The sequence below is a fragment of the Coturnix japonica genome, chromosome 14 (assembly GCF_054131305.1).
Source record: "Coturnix japonica strain WE chromosome 14, WE-NBRP24, whole genome shotgun sequence".
In the NCBI taxonomy this organism is placed as follows: domain Eukaryota; kingdom Metazoa; phylum Chordata; class Aves; order Galliformes; family Phasianidae; genus Coturnix; species Coturnix japonica.
Window position 1 is genome coordinate 7,679,427 of NC_140676.1, and position 13,063 is coordinate 7,692,489.

Genomic DNA, 13,063 nt, shown 5'->3' on the forward strand with positions numbered 1-13,063 from the left:
ACTTCCAAAAATTGCCTTCCTCGGGATAGAAGCCGGATATATATTTGTTGAATCAGGCTCTTAATTAGGTTGGATACAAAAGGTTTTTCCCCCCACGGTACTTCCTGGTCAGCAGCAGTGCCTCCTGTTTTCCTCTAACCCTGATGTGACATTCTGTGGGTATTATTTACTTTCACAGACACACCATAGCAATCAACAACTGATCCCCTTTCTTCCCCCCACCCCCACCCTTCTAATTTATTAATTGTATTTTTCAGGCCACATTTCTTCCCATTTACTCGGGATGCTCTTTTCATTAAAACAAGTTCTCCAGCTGCCCCCAATCGTTTGCCCTTCCTGTCCATTCTTAGGCATGCCAGAACTGTTAGTGCACAACAGGAAACCAATAGCTTGTGCTATCGGGAGACATTTCCTTCACAGCACAAAACGTCTGAATAATAATTTCAAGCAAGGCATCACCCATTTCCTGTAAAAGGAGGGAAGTTTGCCTATCCTAGTCCCTCAGAGCTCTTTGTTTCCATCCCTTCATGACGTAATGCTTTCTGCACAGGGAAGATGGATCGTTTTCCCTTAGCAGCACTAAATTCAATATCCCGTGTAAAGATTTGATACCAGTCTTCAGCAAAGAAACACACAACGCATAAAAATAATAAAAAAGATGTGCTATAGTTTATACTTGTGACAGCTCTTTTAAAGAAATAAATCAACTTTTTGGTGCCTGGAAATGAGCTGAAATGAAAGCAGGAATGCTAAAGACAGCTTGTTTTATTAAATGTTTTAATGCAGTATTAGCACTGCAGGTGTCAACTACTGCACGCCCTCCAGCAGATGTGACAGCCCACCTGCATCAGACTGCCCCAATTTGAATTGTCTACTATAAGGCTCTGGATTTTACAGGAATACTGTGGATAAACTGTCTCAGGCACTGAGTCAGTACATCAATTACGCACATGCTTAACTTCATTGTTGGAGTTGGGAGGGACACTTAAAGGCCATCTGGGCCAACTGCCCTACACTGAACAGGGACACCTAGAGCTGATCAGGTGCTCAAGGCTCCGTCTAGCCTGACCTGCAGTGTCTGGTGCCTATATGGCAAATAACATAAAAAACACTTAAATAAATGCTGAAGTGACTTTGTTAGGCATTATGCTACATCAAAGCCTTAATATAATGGCACTGCTTTTGAAATTGTTAAAAAGGGATGTGAGTTTTTTATCACCTGCTGCAGCAATCCAGAAAGCTTAAGAGGAAAATTTGTCAGAGTTTAAGTACCTTAAAATAGCTATTGTCACAATTGTTATTGTAATGCAGCCTTAATTACATTATTTGTCCTCACACAAGCATAATAAATGTCTCTCTCCATTATTCCAAAGACAGTAAAACTTTCATTACATTTGTTTTTTCTGGGTGTTTGTCATGTGAAATGTTCAACCCAATACAAAGTCCTACATCTCTCTCAGTCTAATTCCCTCGCTTCAGTCAAGAGGCTGAGAATTTGTCATTTTCTTCCCTCCTCCTTCAACACACATCATGTGCACTCCCCTGTGTCTGCCTCCACAGCTGGGAAGCCACAGGTAGAAGGCACCTTCCTTCACACAGGCTCCAGATACATCTGTGTGAGCTCAATAAACCATTTCAGCACCTTCCTCCTAGGAAAAGAGCACCAGCTTTGCATTTCAGTTTCTCTTGCTTGAAAAGCAGGAAGGTGTTTCCTTGCTGCAGGCAAGCAGGACCTTTGCATTTCATGGCTTTCAGAGCAATTTGTCACTTTGGGAACAAAACAACAGGGAGTACTTACACTGGGAAGGTTTTATTCACTCCTATAACCTTCAATCATCACTTTCCTCCTTAGTGCCTGTAAGATGTGGGACATCACCACTCTGTTTGTTTCACAGGCCCTGTATGGCTATTGATCCACTTCACTTGGGGCTGAGGGCAATGCTTCCCCCCCTCTCTGTATCTTTCACGGATCACAAAACTACTTTCTAAAGAAAAATAATAATAAAAGTCTGCAAAATATAATTTCTTTTCTTTTTCTAATTTTATGACCTTAAATTGGGCCATCTTGTTGAAAACCTTCTTTGAAGGTGACTCTCTAAAGCTATTTACTGCTATTTGGGTGTGACTAGGTTACATCAAATTAACAAGATCCCAGTGTCAATAGCTCATTCAGTGGTTAGTAAGGTGAACCAGTTCTGGCCAGCTGTCCACAAAGCAGAATACCAGGTGAGCTGGGGGGTGCTCTGAAGAAAACTGCGAACATCTGATGCCCAAAGAACCCAGCTATGAGGAGGGTGAACATTCTGAATACATCCACTTGTGCCTAATGGCAGGAAAAGCTAATGGTAGCGTTACCCTTTTGGCTGTTTCCAGCGTGCAAGCCAATATCTACAAAGTGCTTTGGAAAGGTCTGTGGGGTAACACTATGGACTGAAAAGAATTGATATCTAAGTCCTCTTCTTCCCATTATTAACCTCTAATACTGTGTATACTTCAGCAAACTTCACTAAACGGATTACAGAAGTCTGTCCATCTGTCACAACACACAAGTAAATAACACTTAGGCTGAACTCTCTTCTTGTTCAACAGAGGTTTTGAAAAATTAAGAGACTCGATGAAGGTCAGACTGGAATCAGTGAGAAGGAGGCGGCTGGCAAAGCAGTCTGACAGTCATTACAGAGGCTGTAACTGAGTGCTAGCTCCTGTAATAGAACACACAGTGCCAGGGTGCAGATGGCATTTGCTTTCTCTACTATTCATACCCAGATTGGCAGAGAAGGTCGGGTGTCCTCTGCAGCAGCAGTGATGACATAGCTAATGGGGAAGGGGGGGGGACATGGTACAGACGCTGCCCTAACAGAACAATGTCAGTAGTCAGGAATGATCAGATGTCCCCACTAAGCTCACAGAGCTCCCACTAAAGGAGCTAACAGCTGACATTTTTAACACTGGAATTTTCAGACAAGTCAGATCATAATTTGATCAGAATTATGACATAAACAGCGTATCATATGTAACTCCTGCCTTAGAGTCCTGCTAGGCAAGAAAGCAGCCTCAGAAATGAGATACCTGTATAATCTATGTCCCTTAAGTAGGTCAAATTCCTCTAACACCTTTCATGCCAGCATTTATTCTGCATTGGTGCTCAGGCTCTCATTATGTTTGACATTTTATCTCCGTTATTGAATTGTCTTTTCCTTGTTTTGCTCATTCACAGTGTATACTGGCCAGCCTACAAAAACATAATTTGAGTGTTTTAAATGAGGCTGATATATTTTGACTGCGTCCTTGCTGACACAGAGGACTGTAATGCAGCCAGATGTTCATTGTTACTATATTAAATAAAGTAAAATTCCCTTGTGATATACTATATACTAACAAATGATGTAATGAAGCTCAGGCCATGTGAAAACTCTGTCATGATACCACCCAGCATCCCCATGAGCAGCCAAGAGGCCAAATCACTTGTCTGAGCAGCACCGTTAACACGTCACCCTTACAACCCAGAGCTGTAATTGCTTTAACCTGACATGCTGCTCATTTTCTGTCCTGCATGCTCCGGTATGTGTACACATTTCCTTCCTCTCTGCTGGAGAGAAGGTGTACAAAACAAAGCCAGTTTAACACATTTATCTGCTGCCTTCTTTCCCCCATATGCACCAGGGTGGCAAAAGGTACAATGCAAATGGAACTGGGAACAGTGTGTGGCCTATGAGACCCCACTGCTCCTGGGAAGCAGAAGGGTAGGTAAGAGCAGGCACTACTTTTACCAAGGGAATTTTCAAGCAAGAGAAACCTAATTGAAAATAGGAAACCAGGTTTAATCCTTCAGAATGCACTGATGATGCCCAGTTCAAAGGAAAACTCGGATACATGGGGTGCCTTCCAGCCAGTCACACGCTGTGTGGCGACATGGAGATAGAATCACGTCACCTACATAAGCCATTGGTGGTGGAAATTGCGCACTGCAATACAGCTCTAGATGAATTTGTGGAAGGTTTACACAAAAACTGGCCTTTCGTGAGTTTACGCTTACATCAAATTTGAAACATTTTTCTCTTGCCCTTTTCAGAGCCCATATAACGTAGCAGTTAACAGAAGGTTCATGCTGTCTGGAAATGGTGAAGAACAGGACTGAGGGCACCACAGTGACACAGCTGTACTATGTGCTGAGATAACTCACTTGGAGCCAGAACAGGTATCTCCACTAAGCAATGCAGACATACCCTGAGCACTGAGATGAGCAGAAGCTGTGATTCCACAAACACCAGTCCCACGCATGAGTCGTGTGGTTAAGGATTTCAGACAAGGAATAAACTCCAGCCTTGCTCTGAGGCAGTTTTGTCTAGGTGCTACGTGTTCTCTCCTAGAGGGTTCATTGCAAAAACATCAGTGGCCTTTCACTAGCAAGGAAGGGGAGGAGGAAGAGCACCATATGGCATTTCCCCAGTGGGTGCATACTACATGCCTTTCCCATGTTTACAGTTCTTGGCCATGGTCTGAGCCCAACGTCAGGCTAACCTTGAACCTTGCAAACTAAATACAATCCTGAGAGTGCAGCTGGAACAGGTGGGAGAGGCAGATAAAGAGCTCAGTTTCCAGAAACAAAAGAAAAAGAATTTCCCCCAAATCTGTGCTGTTAGATCTATCCTTGCTGCTCTGACAACATTTCATTCTGGAAATGGTTGTGGAGCATTTTTACCACCACATGTTGTGACTATTTTCATCACCCAAATAGCATGGTAGGATTCCCACACCTTAAGGACACAGACTGCTGACTCACCTGTCCTTGCTTCTGGCCACAGGGAACTGTGCTGCAGAAAAGCCATAATACAGAACTGCTCCTGCTCCAGAGTCTGCCTGGAGATGATAAATAACATTCCATTCCTGTGCCCTGGGTGGTGTCTGCTGCCAGCTCCCACAGAGCCATGCCTGTTCCTGAGCCCCATGGTGGAGCTGATGACCCAATTGCAGCACCTGGGGAACACTGTGTTAAAATTCCCACGGGCAGGTGTGACTGTGGAGCTGCAGGCTGTGATCCAGAATCCAAGCCTTCATGGAGCTGTTTTATTTCTGCAAGATAATTAGTGGTATAAATGAATTGGCAAAAACCATTTTTTTTTTTGCATGAAAGTCCAATAGAAAACATCTTTAATTGTTCTCGTGGCCTCTGAGACTGTCTAATAATGAAATACGTGTTCTATGTAACCTCTATTTTTTAATTCCCTTAATTTTTGAACAAACAGAACTCTCCTCCCCATTCCCTCTGGAAGACTGATAGTATGTTATGAAGTATTTTGGCAGAAGACACCGCTTATTGTATTTATTGGCGACATAATAATACGTTTAAGTAAAAGGGGAAAAATGAAAGCTGTTAGAAAGAGGTCAAATTCCAGCCATTTCTTGGGAGTAAGGTTCAGTTTTGAAGTCGTTTTTCAAAAGAGGTTTTCCATTTGCAAAATCTAATGAGGTTAATTTGAGACTGAAGGAGCTAATCATCAGTTTGGTATTCTGGACACCACAGATTTATCGCTTCCCTCAGTGTGATAATATCATTTGTCATCTTTCTTCTGCTACCCCATCAACAGAATCATTTCTACTTCAGACAGTGGCTCTGACTTCCATGCTCCTGAAAGCCTGTGCTGTTCCATTGTCTTAACTCTGGAGAAAGCATTTCTGGGAGGATCACTGCCCTGATGTGAGCAGCTCTGGGTCTCAGCTGTTAGTGTAGGAGCACTGAGTGACCTTCTGCTGCTCACAGCCATGGGATTTTATTGTTCAGTTCTCCGGTATCGCTTATAGAATAATCCCCAGGAGGTGCTGAGTTTGAGTATTTCCAAAATTTGCAGGCTTCACACTGTGGCTTTGAATATATATAAATTCTACAAGGCAGGAAAGGGGAAAATAATGACTTGCCTTTCGCCTCTGTCACAGAATTATATTGCCATGTAAGAGCTGCTCACTGCTGTACTTGCAAGAGGCTCTTGGTTTCCTCTTATTTCCTGCTGTGCACCTCCCAAGCTCCTCTCCTGCCCTTCACAGCCAAAGCCCATTGTCAGAGCTTCCATGGAGTGAGAGCTGAGAGGGGCCGCAGCCCCATCGCAGATGTTTATTATTTGATTAATTAACTGTAGCTTGGCGTTAATCACTTGCACATTCAGACAGCGGAATCATACAGGAAGAGGACGATATAAAGGAAAATACCCACAGTGATGATTTCCATTTCAATGGGAGGAAAAAAAGAGGGAAAATTTCAGTCTGAAACCAGTGTGCTTTGTCCATGACTCAAACCTGCCAGTAATGCTGGTTTCCATCTTGCCACTGAAAGCCAACACGTACACAGTCATTAATCATGGTGAATACCCACCATGAGCAGTCCTCCTGCCCCCAGTGTATGTTCCTTATCACGAAGATCCTCCATGACACAGTTTTCCCCTTTCCCTATTCCTGTTTCTGCCCACCTCACAGAGCACTCATGAACCAGCCAGCATCCCCTTCCTCCCACCTCTTTTCAGATGCACCTACAGAAGGATCTGCTTTGTTCTTGGGTATTTTGCTGTCTGGGCCACAGAGTGTTGAGCTGCTGCTGCTTAAACTGTGAGAAAATAGCTAATGTAGTACAATGGCTATCTCCACCCTACAGCCTGTGGTTTTCCAAAACCACAATACATGACAACACGGCACCCAACTTCCCTACTCTTATACACATAAACATATATCTTTGTTTGCATTACAGTATATTCACAATTAAATGGACAGTGAACAAATCTACTAAAGACAAGTTTTATGCAGAAGATGTTGGTATAGGCCCCTTTGGACGCAGCCTGCAGAACTCCAGGAACTCTGAGAGGAAAAGCATCAGAAAAGATCTCCGTTACACGGTTAACTGCACTTATGAAACTCCCTGACCAAGTAGCTCTGCACATTGGCTTGAAACTACAGCTGCAAGCTGTACAAAGGAAATGACGACAGGATATAAAGGACTGGGGAATATTCAGTATTTACTAAACAAAGATCTTCATTTGAGCGTGTGTCCAGTCATACCAAAAGTATTTGACAGAAACAGCTCCCTGAGCTTGGACAGGTCACAGAGTCATTGCTGTTATTCTGCTGTGCACATGCAAAAAAATTCACTTTGCATTAATATACTTGCGATAGAAGATTCTTTTTTTCCCCCTTTTGAAAATTGCCATTTTAAGCTAGAAAGGCAAGCCAAAGGGCACTGGCAAATACGGGAACAAGACCTGAATCCCTGAAAACTCCACAGTCATTCTGAGACATACATTTCACACCTTAGCTTTTTAAAGGAACTCTCTTGAGAAAAAACACTTTCAGGCTCAGGCCAAAACTCAGGTTAGAATCACACCAACTTGCTGGAAGGGATTTTACAACTTCATCTGACTTCTGGGGTAACCAGAGAGTAGATTGGGTAATCTTTAATGTTACCAGATCAGAGCTGTTCCTATAACACATTACATTACAGCCTTTTCTTGGGATTTGAAGAAAAGGGCTGTTGTAAAACAATATTATTTATGAACTGTGTTGTGGTGTATGCCAGACGACAGTGTACCAGCAGTACATCTCCAACCAGGCAGCACAAAGACTGGGGCTGCAAGGACAGGCTGCCACCTCTGAGGAGCCTTCAGTCTGAAGAATCAATAGAGGCAAAGGGCCAGAGATGGGTAAAAGTGATTCAATGACTTACCCAGCTTCAGAGCTAAAGTAGACTCCTCTGAAAGGGGGAGTGGTGGCTCCAGGCTGACAATGGACTTGTTTCTGTTTGCAGTTTCTCCTGCTCTCATTTTACAAGGGACTTCTGTCATCATGGCATTCTCTGAACTTTCCCATCCTTGATTTTTGCTCAGATGTGTCTCCACTTCTTTCTTCAGCTGCTGTTTGGAACAAACTGACAAACAAACATTTGCTGCTGGATCGGTGTAAAAAGAATTTGCTCGATTCCAAACCACGAACTAAAGAGACAAAAGAAAATAGTAGTGAGTCACATTTTATGTACATTTTCAATACCTTTTAAATGCAACCAGTCCTACTTTCACCTTCATAGGTCAACTGATATGAAACTCTGGAACAGATCTGTTCTCGTGCAGGTAAAGCTCAGTCCCTCTCTAAGGCCCCAGTGTGCTCCATTTTTCTTGTACCCCTGTGCATAACATTGAGCCCAGAGCAGCTGCGAGCTACAAGGACACAGATGAGGAAGTTGTGTTATTTGTGCCTTTCAGGATTGCTAATTTTCTCGAGTTGACAGCCAAAGATTACGGGAAAATTTGTTGTAAGAGAATCTTGTTTTTCTTTTTTCAAGTAGCACCCATGCACAAGTAGCAACACAAATAGCTGCACAGCACCCAGTTAGCTGTACAGGGACCCCAATCATTATTTGGATGTTAGCTTTGTATTTTATGATCTCATCTTTCCTTGTAAGTGTGGAAATATCAGAGTTTCACTCAGCCCTACCAGTTAGTTCCAAAGTCAGGGGAAATGAAATACAGTATTGAACAACACAACAACATGTCAGGAAAAACATAAATGGAATGGCTTTGTGGTGTCAGCTTGTGAAGAACTGAGATGAAATATTTTTTTCCATGTGCTGAATGAGCCCAGACAAAATCTGTCTCGATGCTGGGCTCACTGTAACCTGCTTGTATCATTTTTGAGACATGAGAAATCTGCTTTATGGCAGGTACTCAACCATGCTATACACTCTGAAAAACACTCCCTTTTCTAAGAATAACAATTTTCACAGTTAGATAAGATAGAGCTGAAGATATTTGCAGGAGTCTTTTGGTACAGCCAAGCACATTGGCTGTGACTTTAGTCACTAGAAACCTTCCTTAAGCTCTGACTCTTCTTGAATCAGAACTCAATGAATAAACCCCAATAAAAGGGGAATTCATAAAACGGAGTGCTCGTTCCAGGTGACATCATATGTTGGAGAATGAGTTCTGGGTGATTGCGGGTTACTGGAAGTCTATGCTGGGTGGATCTAAATGTGATTTTTTTTTTCTTTCAGGCTGAGGATGCCTCCAGCTTCCACTGAGTTGATTTCAGGTGCATACATATTACTTAAGGCTTAGCATTTTAGCTCACAGAAACGTCGGGCCATTACTTTTAGTTAAAACAAACAAGACCCTCTGAAGACTTTATGGTATTCCAAGGAGAACTCTCATCTATGAGTAAAAGGAATTTTTTCCCATCTCTGACCTACCCATGTTCCCTTGAACTTCATTCACTATCAAACCACTCTCAAACGGGAAAGGGCATTTTCTGCAAACATTACACACATTAACACCCCTAAAAATGCTTATTCCACGGTTACATTCCAAGCACTAGCAGGACACTTTATTCACTGCAGTAACTGAGAGCACTGCCTGTTCTCACTGTATCTCCCAGGCCACAATCATGGGTGTCAGATGTGTTTTTGCTAACGGGACTGTGGAACTGGTGAGAAGAGAGCTTTCCCACCCTTCCCTTCTCCCAAGCATCCGTCAAGCCACAGTTTCAGAGTGGCCACACCCTGCTTGTTATTGTTGAAGTCCAATATTAAAGGTGGGTGCTTTTTATATTTTCCTTAGCCTTTCACCTTTATTTAAAGTAGAGTGCATTCAAGGGACATCTGTGTTACTGGCAATAACATCACGTGAGGGAGCTTTCTATAAATACCACCACTATTAAATAAACTGCTGGAGCACGGCATTCACTAGCATGATGAGTTCAGAGTTGTAGTATTTATTCTTGCCAGGACTGACTGTTAGGGAAGCATCCTTTTATTTTCATTTTGGAACAGCACTTCTAAAGTGCAAATGAAACTGAAAGGCGAGATTCTGAAGATGCTCTGCCAAACTTCCTAGGCGACACTGGCAGGATGGCCAACATCCAGAGGCAGTCAGTAACACCTGATGAGTTCACAGAAGTGTCATGATGGTTAAAACATTCATGTGAATAAAGTGCGTTAAGTTTCTCTGGCCGAATGAGTCACTACAATACAGAGATTATTTCGATTTGAGATGTTTGGCATGTGAAGGAGTAAGGTAAATACTAGATCGTGTTCTTCTGTTTTCACAACTGAAGAAATGTGAACTCCATAAAATGGAGTCCAGACTTGCAAAGAGCTACAGAAAATCCATCCAAGTATACATTTATAGCAGCTTTCTTTGAATAACGTAGACATACCCCAAATCAGTTCTAAATTGTCTTGGTCAGGGTTGGCCTAGGTCTAGTCAAAACTGTGATTTACTGAGGAAATTTGGTAAATTATCTTCCCAGGCTCCTCACTCTAAACTGTTATTCTTAAAAAAGATCTCTACGTAAACCCAGCTTGAATGCTCTGAAGAAATGACTACAGTGAAGACAATATAATTTAACCAAACAACATAATAAAAATGAGGTTTGTCTGGGAGAAACAGACACAAGAAAAAAGAGTATAAGATGATGTAGGAAGTGATAATAGACGTGATTTCACCAAGAGGGCCCAGAAGCAGCAAAGAGATTATGGAAGAAAACCTACAGAGTTGATTAGGATAATATATTGTTTTCCTATTCCAAAATATCCTGTGGAATTTAATAGACATGTTGAAAGAAATAAAGAGGTGGTTTGTTTTGTTCATGACATGAGGGAGTTTAAAGAGAGGTACATGAGCCACAGGTTGGCCAATATTAAGCACACAGGTTTCCCAAGTGTAATGCTTACAATCCAAATGATGTTTTCATGTAATGTTAGAAGTTCCTATCATTAATGACATTCCTTTAAGGGATAAACTGATTCATCTGAGAGGCATGAGTGTTTTGTCAAGAGATTTGTACAGACGCTGGAAACGCATATAACTCAGAGATGTCTGTTCAAAAAGGGGACCCATTATTCTTAGTCTATACTACAGAAGGAAAGCTATGTGACTTCTGAAGAACACATGGAATAAGGATATCTTTGTCTTATTGTCTTGAGCCTTTCAAATTAGGTCCAAAATACTCACCACTTTTCTCACTTGATTATTTGGAAAACCCATAACACATCTCTTAGAAAAAAATTACTTTAAAAAGCATAAGGAAGAGGAATCAGGAGTGAACAGAGAACAAAACAGGAAATCTTGTCACCATATAAATCCTCTACTAACCCACATCCTAAGTGATGCGTGCAGTTCTGGTGCCATCATCTTAAGATCTGGCAAATGATCTGAGAAAGGTAACAAGGATGATTAAAGGTTCAGAAGAGCTTTCATACAAAAAAAATCATTAGCTGGGCTTGGAATCTTTATGCTGGATAAAGAGAGGAAGGCTGCAAAATCCTTAATGACATAAAGGGCTTAGACAAAGTCTACTGCTTCTTTCAACACAAGAACCAGGCACGAACAAATGAAGATACAGAGAGCCAGGTTCAAAGAAGAAGGGTAGATTTTCTGCATGCAACAGGTAATAGTGAAACTCAAGAGTGGCTAAAATGGATGCAAGAAATTTATGCATGTTTGGGACAAGTATGAATAAGGAAGGATATGGAAAAGAGATCCTCAGAGGCTGCTATACAGACAAATCTCAACAAATTCAGGAAATTCCATAAACTTGGAACACGGGAGAGTACATGAAAGAAATATCATATATTCTTACTATTCTTACTCTTCCCTGACACTTCTGGTTTATTCCAACAGGTCTGGCATTGGACACATTGATGTTCAGTGTTAGAGCTCCTGAAGCAGTAATATTCTCAACACTCCTAGATTTTCTCTAGTCACTTCAACTCTTCCTGCAATTTATCACCAACTCCACTGGCCATGATCTATAGTTTCTGCCATTCTTGACATCCTTCTACCTGATGAGGCTCAAACAAAGAATCCTGAACTGATGGGAATTCTGCCTATTGGTGAATACACACTCCTCCTTACCTTCCATCAGCATCCTTTCTTTTTGGCATAGTCAGTCTTTGGTCATCCTCAGTACCACGTCTGTCTTAATGCTGGCCCAGAACACTGGATGGCGAATCTGTACAATCACAGAAATGCAGTATTAGCACAAATTCATTTGTCAGTAGATTCCAAATCAAGAATGGAGATCATAGTTGTAGGACATTTTGTAGGACTGATTGACTGTGCTCTTGTATCTCTGTTGAGATGCAGCATTAAAAATACTGAGTGCTGAAAAACAATAATGCTGGAGGAATACAATTGCCAAGTAAAATAAAGCAGAATTAAACGTAAACTTCCACCATAGAGCTCCCATGTGTAGGTATATGAGCCTTAAGAGAGGAGTAGGCAGGGTAGGCCTAACAGAGATTTGTTTTCTTTGGCCAGTAAACACTGAATCATTTTTTAGCTTGGCTCTTGTTTGAGATATCACAATCTATATTGACTACCCCTTTGGTTCCCCCCTCTTTTAAGTCTTTTGAGTTTCTTTAATATATGACAAGGTCTTTTAAATCGTTATCAGTGGGTTTTTTTTGTTGTTTTTTGTTATTCAGAAGGTAAAGTACTGTGCGATATATTAAAGGAAAGCTAAATATTTCTGGTGACAACTCAACACCTACAGAGTCCAAACCCACTCCCTGCTAACACTGGTTATCCTATTCCCCCCTCCCTTAAGCCACACGGATTTTTGATTACAGTATAACCGCAGACTTGCATAATAAATCAGTCACTGCAGTAACACAGCAGTAATGACACATCCAGAAGTGTAACTTGTGGCACTCAGCCACCAACCAGGGGTCTGTGGGGAGCTGCGGTACCCAGGGGAGGTAGGGCTGCAGCAGGCCCCACATCTTCAGCAGCTTCATGGCACTGAGGACAGTGAAGCTTGTACTCTGTGTTTTAAGTTAAGCTGTCAGCTTGTGAACTGATGTGACTGCAAAAACGCACTCAACAGAATGACTGTTCAGGAGCAAACTTTTATGATTTAGCTCAGGTTGCGCTTAAGCTCTGGCTGGGACAGACTCTTGCAAGGTGCTGGGCTGTGGGGGATCCTGGTCCCCTTGCCCTCTCCAGAGATTCATTTTAGAATCATAAAACCATTAAAGCTTGAAAAGACCACAAAGATTATTTAGTCCAACTGTCAGCCCACCCCAACCATG

At 42.0% G+C, this 13,063-nt stretch overlaps 1 protein-coding gene across 1 annotated transcript in view; it reads right to left on the reverse strand.

Annotated features, from left to right (window-relative positions):
* Positions 1–13,063, reverse strand: part of LOC107318798 (uncharacterized) — a 54,606-nt gene that overhangs the window by 20,561 nt on the left and 20,982 nt on the right. The window contains exons 9-11 of the mRNA XM_085515413.1: positions 11,886–11,982; positions 7,706–7,906; positions 4,784–5,073 (exon numbers count right to left, since the gene is read on the reverse strand). Of these exons, the coding sequence (XP_085371539.1) occupies positions 4,784–5,073; positions 7,706–7,906; positions 11,886–11,898 (504 nt within the window). The 5' untranslated portion in view covers positions 11,899–11,982. The remainder of the gene's footprint in view (positions 1–4,783; positions 5,074–7,705; positions 7,907–11,885; positions 11,983–13,063) is intronic.